Source organism: Vicia villosa, unplaced genomic scaffold, assembly GCF_029867415.1.
Source record: "Vicia villosa cultivar HV-30 ecotype Madison, WI unplaced genomic scaffold, Vvil1.0 ctg.001636F_1_1, whole genome shotgun sequence".
Taxonomy (NCBI): domain Eukaryota; kingdom Viridiplantae; phylum Streptophyta; class Magnoliopsida; order Fabales; family Fabaceae; genus Vicia; species Vicia villosa.
Genome location: NW_026705681.1, coordinates 137,149 through 161,272, shown reverse-complemented (window position 1 = coordinate 161,272; position 24,124 = coordinate 137,149). Strand labels below are relative to the sequence as shown.

Sequence of the window (24,124 nt, the reverse complement as noted above, 5' to 3'; positions counted from 1 at the left end):
CTGCTTTTGGTTGACTTTCAAAAAGGACCTATAATATTTTGATTCATATCTCTCAAATGAAGCATTTTTAGACTTGGCTTGTGAGAGACAAAGTTGTAGAGAATTCAATTTCCTTCAAATTGAGATGGAAAATTTCTGATATTCCATGTGAAAGTTATGGCTGGTCAAAGTTTAGTTGACTTTAGGTCAAAAAAAATCCTAATTTAGAAACTTTAGGTTTTGTTGATTTTTGAACTTTCCTTGATGAATCATGATCAATCCTTGATCAAATGATGAATGATACTTCAAAATATTGATGTTGACAAAAAATCAGGAGTTTTGACTGTGATTTGACCATAGTTGACTTTTAGGTCAAACTGGTCGACTATTGACCATTTGAACTGTTGACTGAGCAATCTTATGGATCAAAGCTTGAAACTTGGCATGAGGATCCTTTGAAGCATATGATAGGCCATGGAGTCCACTTGAGGCATCAGAAGTTGATTTCTCCTTGAGAAAAGAGAAAACCCTAGTTGGAGGCTTGTTGCTTAGGAGACAGGTAAGTGAGCCTAATCCTCAAATGGATCAAAATATCTTGAAATATGATGGGTAATTTTTGGGGTATGACACATTCCATAATCAAAGATGTGATCTATTATTGTTTGTGTGTGATGCACCTTTGGTGCTACATTGGCTCTATTTGATGGTAAATTGATGAAAATTTCGTGTACAATGTGATCTAAGATCACAAGGTTTTTGTTGTTATGTTTAAACAAAGTTTTATGCTTTCTAATGTTGTTTTTTTTGAAAACAGCGTGCAGGAAATCGATTTCCTACAGAGGGAAATCGATTTCCACTCTGTTTTTTGCGCCAGATCTGAAAGCTGTAAGCAGGAACTCGATTTCCTACAAAGGGAAATCGATTTCCAGTGAGGAAGAATGCTTTTTTCCTATTTTTCACTTGTTTTTGATTCTAACTCTTCTTCTACTCCCTTCTTTTGATATTTTCTTTGAATCACAAGTTAGAGGCCTAAATCCTCTCTAATATCAATGGACTTAGGGCGTTGATAGGATGAGAATCCGAATCCGCAATATTAAGTGATTGAAATAATGGATGGAAGGAGCTTTTGAATGTAGTTTCATCTTTTATTTCTTTTTCTTTTGATCGATGAAAGTCTTTGATACCTTGAGAATTCTTATGGATTCTTGGTAAAGACAAGATCACTATCTATTTTCTTTTCGTGCGGTATTGCTTTCGCATAACGATCTATATATCATTTTCTAGCATACATTAGCACAAAGATTGTTGACCGGCCTCGTTGTAGGGTGACTTCTACATAAGTCACTTGACGATCTGCTTAACATAGCGCAACATTTCGTATCCCGAATAAAAAGATCAAATATAGAAGAGAATTGTATGCAGTTGATTTAAGACTTATGGAAGTTTATCGTGTAGTCGTTATGATTTTATCAAGCTTTTGATAAACTTTCATTGAATTTAAATCCGAGAACATCCTTCACTCACTAACGATCTTCATTACTAACATTTTGATGATATACTTGACAAGTTTCAAGATAGTCATCTTTAACATCTAACAATTGACTTTAATTTCCGCACTTTATTATATTGCTCTTTATATTTCTCGCTTTATGCTTTATTTTATCATTTCATCATGTTTATGTTTCCACCATTTTCTGTTTGTCCATTTGGACGTTTATATTCTGCCATTTTCTCTTTGTCCATTTGGACGTTTATATTTCGATATTTTCTCTTTGTCCATTTGGACACTTTGTATATGTTTCCGCTATTTTCTCTTTGTCCACTTGGACCATACTCTATTTTTGTGCTAAAACATTAATAAACAACTAAAAATCTAAAAAATACTTAAGGCCCTATGGACTATTGGTTACTATCCCGAGCATTTTTTAGACTTGGACTTGTTGGACTTGGTACCTCTGGACCCTGTTATTCTGTTGTTACTCTGTTGTTATTCTATCTGTCTGGCATTGGATTGTTGTCTGTTTGTGTGTGCAGGTATTTCCTCGAAATCCCTTGATGGTTAATTCCAAGGCATCGTGATAAGGATTTTACCCAAAAACAGCCGTTACTCTGCCTGATTTTCGTCAGAATTTTAATGTGCTTAATGCAAAGTGGTGCTAAAAAATATTAAGTTCATCTGCATCCCCAAGTGGTAATCTTTTGGCTTAGTGTTGGTAGTCTAAAGGATGGGAAATCTACCTTGACTCTTAATGTCAAGTGTTGGGTTCTTTTTGGTCAGATCTTTCTTTTTCTCAGCTTTTATTTTACACACTAGGATAGTCCCTTCATCTCCTCCCCTTCTTAGATTTTCAAAATCTTCTCCCTTTTTCAAAAACCTTCTTATGTTTGTAAAATCCCTTTTAAAACCTTTTTCTTTAAAAAAATATCTTTTGCCCTTAGTGGCTTTTTCTTTCAAAAGTTTAGACACGATTAATTATTGTCGTGAGTTGCGATACCCCATGATTTTGAAATTGATTGATACGATGGAATCTTTTCCATGTGAGAGAGCTAGTGGCATACTCGTTGATTTTCATCCGAGTTGGAGCCCTTCTTTCATTTGTGATGCAAAGAACTCATTTGTTCTCATGCTCAAGATCAATGGCTGAGTATTTCTCCATTACACCGAGGAGGTATGTAGGCACAACAAGGCTTGATGTCTTGTCGAGCTTATTTTAAAATTCAAACAAACCGTTCTTTAGCACATACGACCCAAATTTTCAAAAAGGTTCCTGTGGAGTACCATAGATATGAGGGGTGCTTAAAACCTTTCCCTTGTATAATCAACACCTGTACCTAAGATCTCTTCTTTTTGTTTTAAAAAATAAACTTTGGGTTTTATTCGTTCTTTTCCCCTTTCCTTTGGAAATAATAAAGCGCGGTGGGGACTTTCACTGAAATATTGAGTCAAGTCAATCCTATGGCTTCGTTCTCAGATTTTCCCCGCTACAGCTGGTGTCCAAGTTGCTAGGGTTATTAGCATGTTAAATTAGGTTTTAGTGTTTAAACCCTAATTTGTTAAGTTAGCTTGTGTAATGGGCCTTGTGGAAAAAGCCCATTAGTTAGTATGTTAGGTTTTATTATAAATAGCATAATAGTCTCTATTCATTGCATACTGCAAATCCTAATTTAGGGTGAGAGGGTTATTTGTTATTCTTATAAACTTGTAATCTTGATTAAAGAGAAAGGAAATAATAGCAGTTATAACCAATCCTTGTTGCTCTTCTTGTCTTCCCTAATTCCCTATTATACTTTGTTCTTAACATGGTTTTTCACAATAGAACCCATGCGATAACAAACCTTTACCACCGTGTTTTAGTCACCGAGGTGATAGGGCTTTACTTTTTATGACGACCTTATTTACCTCGCTTTTATTGCTGAGGTAAAATGCATTCCGCGTCCAACGTTATAAGCGTTATTTGTAGTAGTGTTCACTCGGTTTATGAGTTTAACCCATGTAAACTAATTGACAAAAGTGAAATTTAATAATCTAAATAATTAACAAAAGGTACATTTAATTATTTAAGTATGTCTTATTCAAGAACTATTGTGATAACAAAAATGGATGTTTATCATTGAAAAATTCCAAGATCTAAACGTGAAACGACATATCGTACGAGAAATTAAATAGAAGGACAAGACAACCACGGATTATCTTAATAGCACATCTGTCCAATCCCAACTCGACAGCAAACTAGCATTAAACCACTCCGGTTTCACAAAACCACCGTTTTTCAACTTTCACTTTTTCTTTTTATTTTCGTCCAATATGATAATGCGAACCAATTAATTCCCTCCTTTGTTTTCTTTCTATGTTTTTTCCAATTTATTATCAACCTTGCTCTTCTCCTACTCCTTTATTTCACGTACATAACACAAACACTTTATATAATAAAATTCAATATAATTATAAGCAAAAAGATAGATAATATATCATAGAAATTGAGAGGTGAATCTTTGTTGAAGTTGAGGTATGGGGAGGGGAAGAGTGCAATTGAAGAGGATTGAGAACAAGATCAATAGGCAAGTGACATTTTCAAAGAGAAGATGTGGTTTGCTGAAGAAAGCTCATGAGATCTCTGTGCTTTGTGATGCTGAAGTTGCTCTTATTGTCTTCTCCAACAAAGGAAAACTCTATGAATATTCAAGCGATCCCTGGTATTTATAATTTTTTAATTACTTCTTATTATTATTGTTACCATTTCTTACGTACTATACCTAGATTTACTTTCTCTAGCCTTTCTTTAATTCTTTCTATATATATTTTTTACTATATATGTATATTGTGCTTGTGCTTGTGCTTGTGTTTTTTGTTCTTTTCTTAACTAACTCATAATTTATGATTTGATTCATCTAATGGATCTACTCAAATTAGGTTTTCCTCATCATATTCTTGTTGATATGTTTTATGATTTTGGCAGATGAAACTTTTAGTATAGTTTATTCAATTTTTTAATTTATAACTATTATTATTATTATTATTATTGTTATTATTATTATTATTATTATTATTGTTTTATTATTATTATTATTATTATTATTATTATTATTTTATTATTATTATTCTTATTATTATTATTATTATTATTATTATTATTATTATTATTATTATTATTATTATTGCTTTTTATTTGATGGTGGGATTTAAAAGTCTCTGTTGATAATTAAGGTTGTTAAAAATTCTTGAAATAATATCTAAGAAATTAATAATATTAGTTATTTAGGTCAATTAGTCAAATTTGATTATCAAATTTATTTTTTGTTTGTTAATATACTAAATATTCATTGAGACAAAATTTCAACCATAGCTCAACCGACAAAAAATCAATATTGTTAGGTTGAATGTCAATAACAAAGTTCGAACCCAAATTTTTACACGGTTGAGTGCGTGTGTGAGATTTTTACATATTCAATATTCTTACATGCTAGAGATTATAGTTTCGGTCTTTACCTACTCAATTTTCAAAGAACAAAATATGACTTTTTACCCAATCCTAATTACTATTGATTATGATAGATATGGTAGTGGAATAATTCAATCTTCTCATAGCTACATATCCTTAACGATAGGGATGTGTTACATGTGATCTACAATGATCATGTCTTTTAAGTAGAAATTTATGTTCATTCATATTCTTAGTAGTAGGAAAGTGACCTAATTAGTGTTTCAAAACACTAATATTCAAAACACTAACATTCATATTCTTAGTCACAAGAACTAAAACATTTCAACCCTAGAAAAAAAAACATCATTTTGTCTTATTATTATTATATTCATTCTGCATAACATATATAATATGTGCAGTTGATGTGAAATATTTACTAAGCGTGATAAGAGATAAAGTGGTAATTTGGTGTAGGGGCCGTTGCATGGCCAAATAAAGCATTGTTGATTCGCTATTTGAGAGTAGCACATTGATCTGACATATTTTGCTTCAGACATAAATATGAGAAAATAACAGAAAAAGTAATGACCGATCACTGCCATAATAGTTGTGTCATGCAAATATCATATAATTCCAATTCAATTTACAAAAGCTAACAGAGCTGTTGTTAGTGCTAGATTGTTACTAGTCAAAATCAAAAATCACTTTCCAAATGTTATTGCATATATACATTTATCATTGATTTTGTGAAATGTGTCTTCTACTTTCAAATGCTATTCTAATCTTTGAGAAATATAGAGATAGGAGTAATAATCGATATGCATAGAGAATTTGTTTAAGAGTTGTGGATTATATAGTAGATGAGGGTGGTACTAGGTGTGTGTTATGTCATGGCCATTTGGAGTCTTTGGTGTTATTTGTGAGGCCATGTTCCATATGTGATTTGTTATTTTTATGTCGTTAAGATGAAAATTAGTGCTAAGCTCGGAGGTATATAGGTTTGTTTATTTGAGATATTTAAGTTTTTTTTTATATTAGGTTTAGGGTGAAAGTTGGGTATTTTAGTGATAAAATAATATATTAAAAAACTTGAGAATAAGTAATTTAGTAAAATACAATAAGGATATGGGATGACATCAAAAAGCATGCTTAATTGAACACACTACAACAAACACAATAAAAGCATCAAAATATTTAAAAAATTCAAAACAAAACAAATCAAAGAGTAATCTAAATAACTAAATTTGTTTTTTTTAATAAGCAAAAGTATATTATTAAAAGAATATTAGGGGTACTCTTGTGCTTTTACAAAAAAACAACGGAAGAAATCGATAAAGGAAAAAAATTCAAATTAACTACAATTTAAGATAAACAAGTCAAAGGACCTTTACAGATCTCGTAAACATTACAATTGAAATGAGGAGTATCTCCTACTTCCACGTTGTTAGCTTGATAGACCATAACAAATCCGAAACAATGCAAAAAGCACCGTAAAACAAAATATTGTATCTAAGTTTTCAGACGCTCTAAATGACTGTCATTCATACTATTCCTTCTTTCCCTTTTTTCAACTTCTTGTTCATAACCGAATTGACCAAACACATAAAATTCTTCCAAACTATTTCTTCATCACTCCTATGGATACCAACCCAATCCTCCACCTTCTATCAGAATAAAGAAGCCACCTTGCAATTGAAAAGAACATGACCCAAATTTTCTTTGTCCGGAAGTATAGCACGCAAGTGAGATCATGAGAAGAAGAGATAATACCTCGTTTGCTTAATTGGTCCTTACTTGGGAGTCTGTTAAGGAATCTCCTCCACCTGAACGCTCTGATTCTGAATGGAATTTTAGCTTTCTAAATTCTTCCTTCTTGTCTTCGTCTATGTCTTCGATAACTCTATCAGCTACTAGAACTTATAACTAGATTTAACAAAAAAGGCTACTATTGGATCCGGTTGCCAAACAGGTTTACCTATTGCTCCAATCGTTGACCCTATGTTGTTTACCATACCATGAAACATAAGCAATATGTCCTTTGAAATCTCTTCCCTCTGAGCCAACCAAACGAAAAATCACCCCAATGCCAACTGCTATCGAACCAACTCCCTATTCTTTCTAAAACTTCATCCTTTTTGTTGTTGTGTTTGGTATGGGAATAAATCCCTCAGACTACTATTACAAGCCCAAACAGTAAACCAGAAAGGAATTGTGTTTCCATCACCAACTATATAAACTTCATGTTACCAAAAAAAAAAAAACATATCCATTATCTCTGTTATCGATATTTATTATGTCCTTCCACCATGTTGAATCTAATTTCATGTGGCTTTTGATAAAATCGATCATGATTGTTTGTTTGATATTCTCGTACCTAGCTTTCAAAACATTCAACCACAAAGACTCCTTCTCCATCAAAATCCTTCACTTCCATTTTCGTAATAAAGCTAAGTTGAACTCTTCGATCGTTTTCACCCCGAGACCACATAAACAAGCCGGTTTCCAAATTTGATTCCAGCCAACCCAGTATATTCTCCTCATTTCCTATGTATCATCCCAAAGGAATTTTTTTGAATACTCTCTATTTATCTCCAAATCTTCACCGGAGTTTTGAAAAAAAGACAAGAGAAAGATAGAGAGGCCGCCAAGGACGAATTTAATAAGGGTGATTCTACCTCCGACGGACAACATTCTTCTTTTCCAAGACGTCAACCTCATTATCATTTTTTTCCAAAAGAGGCTTCCACGTATTAAATCTCCCAGAATTAGAGCTAATAGGAATGCCGAGAAAAATGAAAGATTTGTCTTCGACTCTGCAATATAGACAATTAGATCTTACACCAACTATGCCACCATCAATCGAACATAAATTTAAAAGAGAGGTATCACTACCACTAATCAATTCCGAAACAAAGACAAAAACTCTCGATCTACTCTTTGTTAAGGTAGAAGATATGATTCTCATGTCAATCAAAGAAAGTACATGAGTTTATCACTAATCTATCTAGAAATCATTTTCAAACTAGAAAAAAAAAATACTATTTCTTCCGCTTTTTCCACATTTGATGAGGAACTAGTGTAAAAATGGTGTCATTCCAAACTATGCAAATAGACCAATCAACTACATGTCAAATCACAACAAAGTCACTCATACATTCTGCTCTATCACTTAAAGAGATAATAAACTAAAAAAAAATTTAAGGTTATTAGGAAGAACAATCTGTCAGACGATCACTTAAAAATTTCATACCACACTGTCGAAAGTTAATTATAAACAACAAAAGAATGAGAACCCGACTTAATCAAACCCCCACACATAAGCCAAACACACCCATCAAGATCAACAAGTTAATCCCATTAAATAGATTCTCTCTAAATGAGAATTAAAATTAAAAAAAAAAAAGTCAGAAAACACTACTAACTACTTTAGAGGGGCCCAAGTAACCTATATAAAAGACAAGCTCAAGTTCTCAATAGGATGAATAGGAGTAGAAGAATTAATAAGATCATGTGAATTAGAAATTTTTAAAATAAGTCTCTTTTGGCATATAAGACAGTGAGTGTGCATGAACTAGTGGTTATAATCATCTTCATTTCTTAGAAAAGATATCTTTATTACTCTTTCACTTTTTTAAGTAATTGATAAAGTCTTTTCTATGTCTGAACCTAGACTTGAAGAGTTTTCTTCAAGTGGTAGTTGTCTCCGTTTTTCACGTATTATGTTTAGGTGTCGGAGTTTTCGATCTTTGTCACTTGTTACAAATGATTGAGGTTTGTGTGTATATGAAAGCAACTCTGATTTCTCATCTCACGAAAAACTTAATAGTATCCATTTTGAATGTAATTCAAAATAACTGATAAGTTATCTAATAATTTGAAATGAGAATTATCTATAAAGACAAAAACAATTCAAACTGGGTATATTTATTTAAAGAATGATAAAATAGTTGTAATTTTTTACATATTATTTAGATTAATTTATTATTTAAATATTAGATATAATATCAAATATAATCTAATCTAATAATATTAAATATAATCTAAGTTGTATAAATCTAAGTTCATTCAAGATTGCAAATAAATAGTCATAGTTTATATTATTATTTGTACAATTCAATTCAATAATATAATTCTTATTTTCTTTATTCTCTCTATTTTCTCCTCACTAAAAGTGTCTTACGCACTAACAAATTTATATCCAGAGTTTCCGGTTATTGTTCTTGATCGTGTTTTCAAGAACTTCACGCGAGTGGTCGTGTTTCTAGAGAACGTAAATCAATCTCTGCAAAGATGAATGGTACTAATGGCATCCTAAATTCTCTTCCAATGCTTGACGGCAAGAATTGCATTCGGTGGAGAAAATAGATGCAATCAATGTTTGGCTTTCATGAAACCCTAGAAGTGGTTACTAATAGAGTTCTTGTGGTGGCTGCAACTGCATCAGACGCACACAAAATCGCCCACGCCGAAGCCAAGAAGAAGGATTGCAAGGCTGCGTATTGCATTCAGACGGCGGTCGATACGACCAATTTTGACATAATCTTTCATGTTGAATCGGCGAAGGAGACATGGGATATTCTTGTCAAGTATTATGAAGGAGGTGAGAAAGTCAAGCTTTTCAAGTTGCAGACCTTGCATCGACAATATGAATTGTTGTCGATGGGAGAAGACGAAAAGGTTGCAGAGTATGTGTCAAAGGTGCAGAAACTCGTCCATCTCATGAAGGATTGTGGTGAAACCCTAATTGATATGATAGTTAAGAAGGTAATTCGTACATTGACCTCTCACTTTGATCACGTTATCGTAACTATTCAAGAATCCAACAATCTTGAAACTCTAAAATTGGAAGATTTGGTTGGTTCGTTGGAGGTGCAAGAGATTAGGATTTTCAAAAGAAAAGGAGTTCAAGATTCGATACAAGCTTTGCAGGCCCAATCATGGAAAAAGAATGGTGGTTCCAACAAATTTAAAAGCAATGTCAACAAGACTCAGGGCAAGAAGCCTTGGTCGAACTCTCACAAGCAGCAAGTCAAAGATAGAACTTCTCAATCCTCGAAAGAAGGAGGAGGAAACTATCGAAAGGAAAAAGAAGAAAAGAAAGGTAAAGGTGTGCAGTGCTATCATTATGAGAAGTGAGTTCACTTGTCTAAACATTGCTGGTACAGGAAATACAGTGGATCGACAAAAGGCAAAAACGAAGGAGCGAACTTTGCACGCCAAGATTCAAATGATTAATGAAGGTATGGTGGTTATATTTGCAGTTACAGATAACCATGTAGAATCCAAGATCTGACTCCTCGACTCAGGATGCTCGAATCACATGATTGGTCAAAAGGTGTGGTAGGAAGATTTCGAGGAGTCGAAAAAGAGCAAGGTAAAACTTGCAGATAATAGTTCGTTGCAAGTAGAAGGTACTGGCAACATAGTTTTTCAAATGAATAATTGAGGGAAAGGTATGATTAAAGATATGCTCTATGTACTTGGCATGAAGTGCAACCTAATAAGTGTTGGACAACTAGTAAAAAAGGGTTTCTCAGTTGTCATGAAAGATGGATTTTTAAAATTCTTCGACACCCAGAACAATTTGGTCTTGAAATATCCTCTATCGAAGAACATGATATTTAAGACCTTGATCATTTCGACATAAATACAATTTTTAAAAACTGTTTTGGACCAGAAGGATAGTTGGTTGTGGCATTTGAGGTTTGGACATTTGAATTTTTAATCAACTAATTACTCAAGATATGGTTACTGGTATTCCAAGTCTTGAGATGCCTGACAAATTCTGTGAAGGTTGTTTAGTCGGAAATAAATCCAGAAATTCTTTCGCTTCGACTATATCAATGAGATCATCATGCATACTAGAAGTGGTACACTCAGATGTATGTGGTCCATTCGAAGAACATACCATTGGTGTAAACATATATTTTGTTTCGTTTGTCGATGATTTTAGTAGAAAGTTGTGGATCTATGTGATCAATAGAAAGGACCAAGTATTTGAAATCTTTAAAAGATTCAAGATACTTGTCGAAAACCAGAGTGAAAAGAAAATCAAAGTTCTGCGAACATATGAAGGTGGCGAATACACATCCAAGATTTTTAAAGATTTATGCGCAGAACATGGTATCGATCATGAGATATACGTCTCAACATAATGGAATTGCAGAATGAAGGAACAAAACCATATTGGAAATGGTGAGATGCATGCTGAAGCAGAAGAATATGCCAAAGTCCTCACGGAGTGAAGCTATTTCGATTGCAATTTATATTCTGAATAGGTGCCTTACCAAGAAGTCAAAGAATAAGGTTCCTGAAGAAGTGTGGAATGGAAAACGACCATCAGTGAGTCATCTGAAGGTGTTTGACTCAATGTGTTACAAGCATGTTCCTAATGCAAGAAGAAGGAATCTTGATGACAAGGTTGAACCTATGATTCTGGTAGGATATCATAAGAATGGTGCATACAGGCTGTTCAATCTAGTTAATGTGAAGATTGTGTTGAGTCGAGATATTGTGATTGATAAAAATTCTTCATGGGATTGGAATTCGAGTAATTCAGTTAACAAGCCATTTATGAGCTTTGAGTTCAATGAAGAAACTGGTGAAGTCGAAGTCGAAGGAATTGCTAAGAATCCATGTGAAGTCGAAGTTGAAGCAGTTACTGACATTCCCAATACAGTCGAAGTCGAATAGGCGGTGGATGAAACAAGTCAAATACCTCAACAAACTAGAGTTTGTCCCACTATAATTCAAGATTGTGAAGTGGTTGGTGATGATGAAGTCACGCCAGATGAAGAATTGGTTCATTTTGCTTTACTTGCAGGTGCTAAACCAAACAACTATAGCGAGGATTTAAAGATTCAAAGTGGAAGTTAGATATGGTCAAAGAGTTAGAAGTAATTGAAAGAAACAACACACGAGAGTTAGTCAAATTGCCAACACATACAAAGGGTGACCTAGTCTTAGATGCCACATACTAGAAGTGCTAGAATTAACAAAATCAGAATTAACACTTGGAGACAAATGATGAGATCAAACATAACTAGTAGGGGTCTTCTGATTTATGCTGGATAGGCTGATTAAGGAAAACTCATACGACCATTAGTGCCAATAGAGCCTTCAAGCAGCACTTCATGAGAATCCTGGGATTTGACAAGGCATTTGTCAGAGGTAAATAGAAAGTAGACTCCATTGTCACAAAAAACTGATAGACACTTATTAAATTCTTAGTTATTAAGAGAATAAGTAAAATATTATGAAGTGTGAGAGGTGTGTGAGGCTGTGTGGGAGATGCAAAAATGCTAGAACCAAATGAGTTAATCTACAAACCTCAATCATGACTTTTGAAAGGTGTCATTGGCTGTAGATTCTTGGGATTATTTGTGACATGAAAAGAGGCTCGAGAATCAGGATACCAAGATGTACTGGGAGAAGTAGGTGGTAGAGTATTGGCCACAAAGGCACTAGGGACAATTAAGGGAGGAGGTCTAGTCCACACATTACTCCCTCCGTCCCACAATAAGTGACCCAATTGGAATAAAATGATGTCCCAAAATGAATGACCCATTTCAATTTCCAATACACTTTTTCCAGTTTTACCCTCTAATTAATAAAAGTTTCATCATTTCCAATACATAATAAGGGTAGTATAGTAAAAATACTATTATCTCTCTTACTTTTAACCACTTTTCTTAATATGTGTGAAAAGGTGGGCTGGATCACTCATTGTGGAACGGAGGGAGTAGTATATTGCATAACATAGGGATTTGGAGAAGCCTTCCAAGGCTGACTGTGATAGCTAGCTCTAGCGGTAGAGCTGGGTAAAAGTCTTGATTAAATTTGTGCCATTAGTTGAAAGCTAAGTGACTAACCTTTGAACACACCTGACATTGCACAACAAAGAAGAAAATCAGCCACCGCTGCCTCTACTTTAACGACCACCTCGTGAACCTCTATCACCACAAAATTGGTTAAATTCAGAGTTTGAAGTTTATAAAGTAACCTGAGTTTTGGATTAAAGAGCAGCAGGAAAAGTGTCTTCAGTGGTTGAACCCGTGGAAGCAACAAGTTTGAGGTTGAGAGAAACCTGAGAAGGTGGCGGTTGCTTCTTGAACTTGGTGATGTGTAGTTCATGAGCAAGAAGTAGGATCTCTACTTCATCAAGATCCATTAAACCAAATTTTCTCTCAATAATGGATACAACAAGCGCAAATTTAGAGGGTAATCCTTCAAGAATAACATCAATATGATGTGAAGTAGAGATAGGATCTCCTATGACGCTAAAACATCAAAAATATTGCAAATTTTGAGCAGATACTCTTGCACAATGGATGTATCAAATGTTTGGACACGAAGCTCAACACGCATCTGTCATGTTCTAGCTCGAGTTTGTTTCTCAAAATAGTTGAACAAGCAATCCTATAGCTGATGACCATTAGTACAACAAAGAAAGCGGGAGAGAATTTCGTTCAACCAGTGAAAGTAATCTAGATTTACAATATCATAATCGATCATCATCATCCTCAAACTGAGGTGGAATGCATGAGCAAACTATAAACTCTGTGAGATTGTAAGCGTTAATGTATAGTTCGATTTGTTGTCTCCACAAGTGAAAATGCTTTTCATCTAATTTTTTCACAATTTAAGCAAAAATTGAAGGCGATTTGAATCATCCATGGATTTCGACAGTGACATCAAAGACAAACTGGTGTTTTGAGCGGAAGGCAGCGGCGGCGGTGTTTCAGTCATCACAGGACCTAGATCGATGGCTTAACCTGATATCATGTTATAAACTAAAGTAGAGAGAGTTTGATTTTTTGTTTTCATCATATAACATAATTCTATTGTTTTCTCCAAGTTACTTACAAGGAGATGACACCTTGTTACTTATAGTAGTAACAAAATGACATGCTATAGCAGATGCATTCTACACCTATAGCTGACAGATGTTTGTACTAGTTACATACAAATTGATACAAGCTACTATCTATCATCTTACTCTAATAGGATGTCGTTCATATGCTTCCATAAACTCGATACTATATCCAGCCAAAAAATGTCTGCCTTATTCTCCCTAATCTTCTTTTTCAAGTTTCTTCTGCTGATGTTGAAACTTCTCTAAAGGGGGCCTTCCTTGCTCAATTGAAGACCAACCCAGTTTTTAACCTCCACCCAAACCTTCTCTGTTATTAGACAACTGAAGAACAAATGGCTAAGTCTTCATCCTACTGGAAGAAAAATACACAAGTGGATTAGTAACTAAAATTCCTCTTCTGCTGAGTTGATCTTTTGTTGGTAGGCGATTTAGGAACAACTTTCACCAGAATGTTTTAATTTTGATTAGGACTTGAACTTTCCAAGGATATATATATATATATATATATATATATATATATATATATATATATATATATATATATATATATATAAATAAAGATTAGATTTGGAAGATAGATCAAAATCAAAGTAAAAAGTAAATAAGAGGTATTAAACAAGTCCGATAAAAGTCTATATGTAAAAACTAAAGATAAAAACAAATAAAACTAGAGTAAAATAGCACAGAGAGAAAGCAAGCTTCAAAATTTCCTGCAACTTTAAAGAGGTAAACTCATAACCAACTCAAGGTGAAATGTTAGCAGTCCAATTACTATTAACACACATACTGAAGATAACAACAAGTCCAATACACCTGCAGAAGCTCAGCCCATAGAGAAGAGGGAATCTATCCGCATCAAAACAAAGCCCAAACATTTCAAGGATTATGTTTAGAGGATATTACAGCTGGAAGTACAAGTCACAAATATCCTAGGATTCTAGAAGAATAAGGAACAGCTCAACATATCTTTCTTGGATATTTTCTGTTAGAATATTTGTTAGCATATTTTAGCAATCCCTACAAGTTAGGAGAACCATTGGATTAAATGATTGAAATGTAATCTGATTGTAAGGAACTGCTATATAAGCACTAGCAGAATTATTGAATGATAAGAAATATTTACCCTTTTGTTACCTGTTAGGAGGCCCCTTGTCCTAAGACTCAAGGAAACCGATTTACTCTTAACATGAAACAAGCTCAATGAAACCATTAATGGCACAACCACCACACAACTGGAAAGTAAACCTCAAGCTTCTAATGGCTCACACAAAGGATACAATGTTTCCATCAAACAGTGGAGAAGTAAGAATAATCATACGACTTGTTAAGATATCACTTATAAATATAGAAGATGAACTGATAGAATAGTTCCTCCATGTTTATCGACTTTTCAAAAATATATAATAGTTTCAGAAATTTCAATTTTAAGTTTCTTATGCTGATGTTGAAACTTCTCTAAAGGGGGCCTTCCTTGCTCAATTGACGACCAGCCCAGTTTTTAACCTCCACCCAGACCTTCTGGGTTATTAGACAATTGAAGAACAAATGGCCAAGTCTTCATCCTGTTGGAATATTGTTAAGATATCACTTCTAAATATAGAAGGTGAACTGATAGAATAATTCCTCCATGTTTAAGACTTTTCAAAAAATATAGAATCATTTCAGAAATTTCAAATGGATCAAACCACTATATTTAAGAAATTATAAGAAAAAATACCAGCTTGAAAGGAGCCAAACTCTCCCAGGTGAGGGGCATGGTCGAGTTGGAAATAATCCTAGAGGTATCTTCATTAAGTCTAGCCACAGTCGTGTCAAAACAAGTCGAAGCAATACCGTATTTGTCATTTTTCCACCACCATAGGCCATATTTTGTGAGAGACTGGTTCTTTGGATAGGAAGTAGGACATTTAGGGGTGTGCAAAATAACCGGTTTCTATAAACCGATTTAGAAAATTTGATGGACCAATTTTAAAAACCCAAACCATTTTGCATAAAAACTGATCCAAAACCATTTCATTGAACCAAATTAAAACCGGTACCCATTATAAAAAACCAATTCTTAAATGGTTAACCTAATTTTCTATCACTTGCATAAGTTTTTTTTTTTTCAAAACGTAAGTTTTTTTTTCCATTCAGTGCTTCTTCTTCATCTTTCTTATTTTTATACTGATGTCGTTGAAATCAGTATAAAAAAGATTAAATTTTATTTGCTTCTTCAATCCTTCATTTTTCAATCAACTCTAAGAATACTTGTTCTTTTGGTTTTGGTTGCTAAGTGATTCTAATAAATCTCTTGCATTTTTTTCATCTCCTTCAGATTATCTAGATCTTAAAAGCAATTACTCTTTCATCTCCTCTTCCTAGAGCTTTTGAATTATCAGTTTTGTGTGATGCTGAAGTTGCTCTTATTGTTTTTTCAACAAGAGGAAAACTGTATGAATTTTTATCTGTTGTTGCATTTTAACTTTGCTCAGTATTTATTTTTATTGATAAAAAATTAGTTTTAAAATTGATTTTAAAAAAACTGGTTTTTTATATTTTTTTTTAAAGAAAAAACTAGTTTTGAGAGAACCGGTTTAAAACCGGTATTTTTGTTAAAACTGGTTTTTATGAAAAACCGGTTTAGAACCGAACCAGTTCTTATGTAAACCGATTTTAAAAATATAAACCGGTTTTAATAAAATAGTTTTAAGATCCAAACCAAACCATATATATGGTTCAATTTGGTTTGGTTATTGATCCATGCACACCCTAGAGGACATTATTGATCAACTTATGTTCCGAATTAAAAAAAATATTCTTCCACTATAAATCCAAAATCAAAACTCTGTCTTTCCAACAACTTACATCCCCCGCTTCCAGATGTTGCAAAATTAACACCTGAAAGAGCATAGGAAACAAGATATTTAGGGACTTAATGCCAATCTACAAATTATCTTAGAAAGATGTTAGGAGACCATATCCCATCTTTTTTATACATGCCTTCCATAAACCAATGATTTTGGGAAACTAAACAAATTTAATCAAATGTGACAAGCTACTGCATACCATTATATTGCAAAGAGAAATTTACACAAAATGTTTATATTCAAAATTTTTCACTATCCAAAATCTAATTACACCTTAAAATTTTCAATAAATAGAAATCTCTCGAGCTCTCTTAAAAATATCTCAAAGTTGTAATTTTTTTCTCAATGATGGAATAGTGAATCCCTTCATCCATCATCTTTTATTTAAGTGATTATGATCTTTCTTAATCACCAAGTATTCTATTCTTGATGACCAAATTTACTTAACTAACAATCTGCCACTTGGATATTGGATACATATTTCAATTGAATGTCACATCCCAAATACTCAACAGCTTTAGCCTAGTTTTTTACTCAAAAATACCAACTTAATTTCAGTACAACTTTAAATTGAATGTCATAAAATTTCTTCACACTATATCCAGATACCAAACATTGATTTTGTCTTGAGCCAGTTGTGTATCAGTCATGAATATGACTTCTTATGAGTCACTACTTACAACATGAGCAAATTTTGTCACAACCTTATCATTTCAATTCAATTCTTTTTTAAGTAACAATACATATTATAGTGCCCAGTTTTTCTAGAAACAATAGCGTTGGAATTCCTTGATCTCCACCTTTTTTTTTGAATTTTTGATTGTGAGGATCAAGAATTATAGTGCCCAACTATAGTGCCCTTGATCTCCACCTTTATTATAGTGCCCATTTTTTGATTTTTTGAATTTTTTGAATTCCTTGGTAGACTTCACAAAATGATCAAGAATTATAATTATAAACTAGGTTGTAAACCTAACTCATTATAGAAATGAAAAAGAACTATAACTGTTCTATAGTCGTAGAGGTAGGCACCATTAGCTGAACCGCATTAATAAATATTGATCATGTTCAATGTCTTTTCCTTTAGTTTCTGTTTGTTTTTTATATTATTTGTTGTTCTAACAATTGGTATTAGACGGTGATTAACATTGACCCAAAATTCAAGGTGACAAGGTTTGATGGGCCGGGTAATTTTAGACTATGGAAAATGAGGGTTAATGATCTGTTGGCTCAAAAAACTTTGCAGAAGGAAAAGGACACATAATTGATTTTCCTATGTTTTTGTGATGATATGGTGCACCATATCCTAGACCTAACGACAACGAATGAGGTTTAGGAAAAATTGGAGAGTCAGTATATGTCAAAGATGTTAATGAACAAATTGTTTGTAAAGTAGCGACTATATAGTATAAAGATACAAGGAGGGTCCTATTTGCAACAAAATGTCAATGTTTTCAATAACATATTCACCTATCAGGTGAGGCTTGGGGAGAATATTGATGACAAAGATAAGACAATCATCTTATTGTGATCGTTACCAAGTTCATATGACCACTAGATGATCACTAAATCACTACTATCATTATTAATGTGATTTTTGACTCATTTTTAAAGGGGACAAAGTGAATAGGATGAAACTTAAGATGAGAGTTTGTATGTGAAATATGGGGAGTCAAGATCATGGGCGGAACAAGGGTGAAGTAGGTTCTAAAAAGAAGAAGTATAAATCCCGTAATAAAAAAACAGTTGAGTGATTTAGTTGAAAACAAATAGAGCATTGTAATAGGTATTTTCCAAACATAAATCAATACTCATCATGTTTTGTGAATGTGGTTCAAACTGATGTTTTGGAAGTTGAGTTGATATAATGTAAGTTTCATCCAACGGGTGCACAGATGTTGTTCTTACCATATGACGTTGTAGCGAGAATGGTTCCTTACATTCAGGTCAGTTAATTTCGGATTTGTTTATATGGACGATGATAAATCATGTTCTTTAATTGTCATGAGACAAATGAAAATTTCCTTGGACAATGGTGGCGTGGGAATATTGAATGATTTTATATAAATTCCATAATTGAAGAACTTGATTTCCTTAGTTGCTCTACTAGAAAATGGTTTCTTCTTCATGTATGAAGGAGTTAATGGCATTATTAAGGTTAGAAAGTGCTCCTTGATTGTGATGAGAATAAGAAAGACTGTAGGTAGAATCTATAAACTATTGGGGAACATTTATGTATGTGATGTTACTTCAGTTGAGTCTGATAGTAAAGCCACCAAACTCTCGAATATGCGTATAGGTTATCTCAATTAGCGTGAGATGATGGAACTTCATAAGATAAATCTATTAAAGAGTGTTCTTAGTTTGTAAGATGGATTTATGCAAGTATTATATATTTGGTAAATAGTTTCGTGTTTGGTTCAAGACATGAAAGCATAAAATAAAGAGAATTTTAGACTATATGCATTCAAATGTGTCAGGGCCTACCCAAAAGCTTTCCATGGGTGGATGTATTTTGTGAATTTAGCAAATGATTTTTATCATGAGGTTTCAGTATATTTCTTGAAATAGAAGTCATATTTCCTTACAAAATCCAAGTTGTGAAAGGCAGAGGTAGAGAATCTAACAAGTATAAAAATCAAGCATTTATGATCACATAATGAAATAGAGTACACTGATTCGAATTTCAAGAGATTTTGTGGAGAACATAGTATTCATAGGAATTTCTCAGTTTGTAAGACACCACAATAAAATGGTGTGTCAAAGAGAATGAATAAGTCTCTAACTGAAAAAGCAAGATCTCTCGTTAAATGTTGGATTATCAAAATATTTTTTAACACATGCAATTAACCTGGTGGTTATTATATCAACAGATAACCATAGGTTTCATTAGAGAGGAAGGTCGAAGAGTAGGTATGGACATGTAATCCTATTTATCTTGAAAGTTTAATAATTTTTGGGTGCCTATATTGTATAAATATATCTATGAAGATCGATTCAAACTTGATCCAAAGTTGAATAAGTGTGTCTTTGTTGGTTACATGAAAATAAAAACAAGATGGTAATGAATAAATATGTTAGTTTTATAAGAAGTTAATGTGAAGTTGTCAGTTACAACAGTTGTGTCAATATTTGAAGGAGAAACTTTCTACAAACATGTGGTTCAGGTTGATGTTGATCTACCACTGATGAACAATATGTAAGTAGTTCCTAAATCATAAAAGCAATCAGGCACTGATACCGATAGAGACCACAGACCTAAATTTTCTAGTGGAGTACATGATTATAATATTTTAAGTGACAAAAAGGAAATGTTCAACCAAACTACAAGAAAGATATGGGTATGAAAACTCGACAACCTATGTACTTCTTACTATTTCTGGAAACCCTTTCACCTTTCAAAAGGTTATAAATAACCAGGAGATAGATAAATCGATGGGTGAAATGGTAGAGATGGAGCCTCTATGAAAAATCATACATAATAACTTATTTATCTAGCTAAGGGGAAAAAGTTCATCAGTTGTAAGTGGTCTTCAAGAGAAAACTCACAATAACAAAAAAGAAGGGAAAAGTTCAAGGCTCGTCTAGTAGTAAATGGGTACTCACAACAAAAGAGGATTAACTGTGATGAGATTTTCTTACCGGTCGTTAAACATACTTCTATATTAGTAGTGTTAAGACATGCATTTAGATCAGATGGATGTGAAGAAACACATTTTTCACGGTAATCTAGATGGGAAAACTTACATGGAGCGGGCAGAGGGGTTTAATGACACTAGACATGGAAGAATGATTTGTAAATTAAATAGGTATTTGTATTGTTTAAAATAGTCTCAAAGGCAATGGTACAACCACTTTGATTCATTCATGCTTCACATTGGCTACAAAATGTGTAAGTATGATTATTTTGTTTATATTAGGAACCTTGATGATGTCTCTTTTATTTGCCTGCTATTATATGTTGATGATATGATGTATCTTCTAATCATTTAAATTACGTAAATGAACTGAAAAATCATGTTGGAAAAAAAGTTTGACATGAAAGACATAGGTCCTACTAAGAGCATTCTTGCTATGGAAATTCATAAGGATAGAAGTGCAAGAAAACTATGGCTCTCTAAAAAAAGCTATGTTGAAATGGCTCTAGACAAGTTTGGCACGAGTAATTATAAGGTTGTGAGTACCCTATTGGAAATATGGATGATAAAAGGTTTTTAAAAAGGTATGTCTTTATGTTAGTAGGAGAATCTATTTGTTGGAAATCATCGATTTAACTCATAGTGGTAATGCCGACAATTGAAGCAGAGTACAAGACAACATGTGAAGCTTCCAAAGAAGCCTTATAGCTTACATGATTAGTGAAAAGATTGGGTGTTGAACAAGGTGGACTTTGATTATATTGCGATAGTCAGAGTGTCATTTTATTTGAAAACCAATCGGGTGTATCATGCTAGGACCAATCATATTAATGTGAGCTTTCACATGATCTGAAAATTACTTGCATCTAGATATTACTTGTACATGTTCATACTTCAGAGAACACAAGTAATATGTTGACCAAGTTAGACATTAGTGACAAGTTCAAACATTGTTTAGACTTATAACATATTTTTGGGTTAAGCAGGAGGTGTGCCAAAATGTGATCATCATGTAGAAAATTTTCATAAGGATTTAATATTCGACAAGGTGGAGATTATTGAATATCTCTCCTATAAAGACAAAGATGTACACAATAAGAATACACAAATTTAACGTAGAAACTCCAAACATGTCTTAGACCCAATTGTATGTTCTAGGTAGATGACTAGGGTGCGGAGGCAGTAGGCGCCTCAGTACGGTTCAGAGGTATAATTGTTAACAAATATGTAGTATTATATATATTATTTGTAACACTGTAACACTAATTCATCATAGAAATAACAAGGAACTACTCTATAGTCTCATACATAAACACCATTGATCGAACTGCGTTACCAAAAATCGATCATGTTAGTCGTATTTTATATTCATTTCTCTTTAATCTTTTATACTAGTTAGTTGATCTTCTAACATTTTTCAAATATTTTTTAAAAGTTAAGTTCACTAACTCATTTAACTTTTTTCTATCTTTCGTGAACAGTATGGAAAGAATTCTAGAACGATATGAAAGGTATTCATATGCGGAGAGGCAACGTGTTCCAAATGATCAGCCACAAAATGTAGGCCATAAACTCCAATATCAATCAATCTTTCACTCATATTATTAGTGTAATTGTTATTATAAATTGATGTTAATTGGAAATATTGCATCACTTTCTTTAAACCTCATCTATTAACCGTACCCAAATTGCAAGATTAATTTAATTGTATACCTTCTTAGGAAAATTGGATTATAGAACATGCAAAGTTGAAGGCAAGGTTGGAAGTCATACAGAAAAATCAAAGGTTTTGTTATTAACAATTGATTAATTGTGGCATCAAATTAATGTAATATTAGTGTATAACTTTGCTTAATCCTTTTGTTTCAAGGAATTTTATGGGTGAAGAACTTGATGGCTTAAGTATGAAAGAGCTTCAGAATTTGGAGCATCAGCTTGATTCAGCTCTCAAACAAATTAGATCAAGGAAGGTAAGTAAAATAAATTCTTGCCAATATATTTTGAATTCTATGCTAATTATTATGACTTTTTAATTTATAACTTTTGCAGAACCAAGTTGTGTATGAATCCATTTCAGAGCTCCAAAAAAAGGTAACTTTAAGTAACTTCATTTTAATATCAAAGTTAAGCTTGAATTGGCTCTTTAACTTGTATATCAGCATTTTTTTTTTGTATTCACTGCAGGATAAAGCCCTTCAAGAAAAAAACAAGCTTCTCACAAAAAAGGTTATACTAATTAATGTTATTTTTTTATCAATAGTATGGTTTTAAATTACAGTTGCGATTGTTGTGTTTGTGGTTGTTGCAATGCGCATTGCGGCTGTTAGAGCCTAAATTTTAATTAGGATGTGCGTGAAATATATAAGAGACACTTAAAAGTAAATATTTTTCATTATATCCTTGGAAAATTAAATTTTAGGATTATGAAATTTTAATTTTTGATGAAAATAACAAACATAGACGGAATTGTCGGCTGTAGTTCCTATTATATCTATAGAGATGATACTAAATCACATCTTCAATATGATTGCGTAAAATTTCCACATCAACAATAGTGTGGCTGTAATTGTGATTATTCAAGGGTGATTTACAATATAGCACTTTTTGTAGACACTAAATTTTGGCTTAAATCTTACTTGACATGTTTTGAGTGAAAACTAGATAAAGGAGAAAGAGAAGGCACTAGCCCAACTAGAGCTACAGAACGATGGTATGGATCTAGCCTCTGCTGCACTTGTACCTCAATCAATGGAGACATTAAATATTGGGTTAGTATATTTTAATCTCACACATCTCTTGAATATCAGAGAAAACACACACACAAACACATGAGAGTTTCTTAACTAGATTCATTCATTATATCATTTGTATGTACAGAAAGAATATATATATATATATATATATATATATATATATATATATATATATATATATATATATATATATATATATATATATATATATATATATATATATATATATATATAATTTTACTTAGATGCTTAATTACTTGTTGCAGAGATGATAATGAAGAAAGCCAAAGTCGATCTAACGCCCTTCTTCCACCATGGATGCTTCGTCCTATAAATGACTAGAAGATTATTACATTAAACAACATATCATATGTTTAATATTAAATTATAATTATCAATATTAGTGACTAGTTATATAGACTTACATATACAACATTTCATAGGAAGATTATTATCGCATATACAACATTTCATGTTGGATATAATATCGCTTTGACATATCATGTTTAATCCATTTTGTTGTCAAGGAATGTATTATTATTATTATTATTGAGTGAAGCATTTGTTATATACAAAATGGTTTAACTAACTAACTACCTTCATTATTTGTTCCACAAGTTATATTAGAATATATCATTTGTATTCATTGGGCCTCCTTAAGCCTTTTTTTACTCTAATGGGCCTTAGGCATGTTTAAGTCCATTATATATGGAAATTTCTTTGTAGACCCCCCTATCGGGAGAACTTCCAGCGAAAACCCCATAATACCCCTACTTCGAAGATGCATCTCTAAAGTTTTCATTTCTAAATTTTCCCAGAATTCGGAGATGTATCCCCGAAAACATCAATTGGGGGGTGTTTCCGGAGATGCATCTCCAAAAACACCAATTTCACTTTTTTTTTGTGTTTCATAAATGATTCTCCGAAATACGCAGAAACCTTTTTTTTCTAAACAATGTTTAGTCCCGTATTCTATATTAAACGACAATGAAAACGAAATTGCTTAATATAAACAATGTTTGATATAAACTAAATATAACACGCAAATTGGAATAAAATACTAATATTATATATATAAAAAAAACAGTGTACGGAAATGTCAAAATAA

General features: G+C 32.7%; 1 protein-coding gene across 2 annotated transcripts; it reads left to right on the top strand.

Annotated features, from left to right (window-relative positions):
• The first annotated feature begins 3,775 nt into the window (after nucleotides 1–3,775).
• Nucleotides 3,776–23,608, top strand: LOC131636119 (truncated transcription factor CAULIFLOWER A-like). 2 transcript variants are annotated; one of them, XM_058906769.1, is made up of 8 exons: nucleotides 3,785–4,173; nucleotides 21,745–21,823; nucleotides 21,985–22,049; nucleotides 22,134–22,233; nucleotides 22,313–22,354; nucleotides 22,448–22,489; nucleotides 22,925–23,031; nucleotides 23,283–23,602. In XM_058906769.1, the coding sequence occupies exons 1-8, from the start codon at nucleotides 3,989–3,991 to the stop codon at nucleotides 23,356–23,358; spliced, it is 696 nt and encodes a 231-aa protein (XP_058762752.1). In that variant the 5' UTR covers nucleotides 3,785–3,988; the 3' UTR covers nucleotides 23,359–23,602. The 2 variants fall into 2 exon arrangements, with proteins under 2 accessions (XP_058762751.1, XP_058762752.1); XM_058906768.1 differs by having other exon boundaries at nucleotides 3,776–4,173; nucleotides 22,313–22,489; nucleotides 23,283–23,608.
• Nucleotides 23,609–24,124: the final 516 nt, after the last annotated feature.

Excerpts from the sequence above, each read along its gene's own strand:
- LOC131636119 (XM_058906768.1), top strand. The coding sequence starts at position 3,989 with ATGGGGAGGGGAAGAGTGCAATTGAAGAGGATTGAGAACAAGATCAAT. Across the intron at positions 4,174-21,744 it reads GAATATTCAAGCGATCCCTG|TATGGAAAGAATTCTAGAAC; the intron begins GTATTTATAATT and ends TTTCGTGAACAG. Across the intron at positions 22,490-22,924 it reads ACAAGCTTCTCACAAAAAAG|ATAAAGGAGAAAGAGAAGGC; the intron begins GTTATACTAATT and ends AGTGAAAACTAG.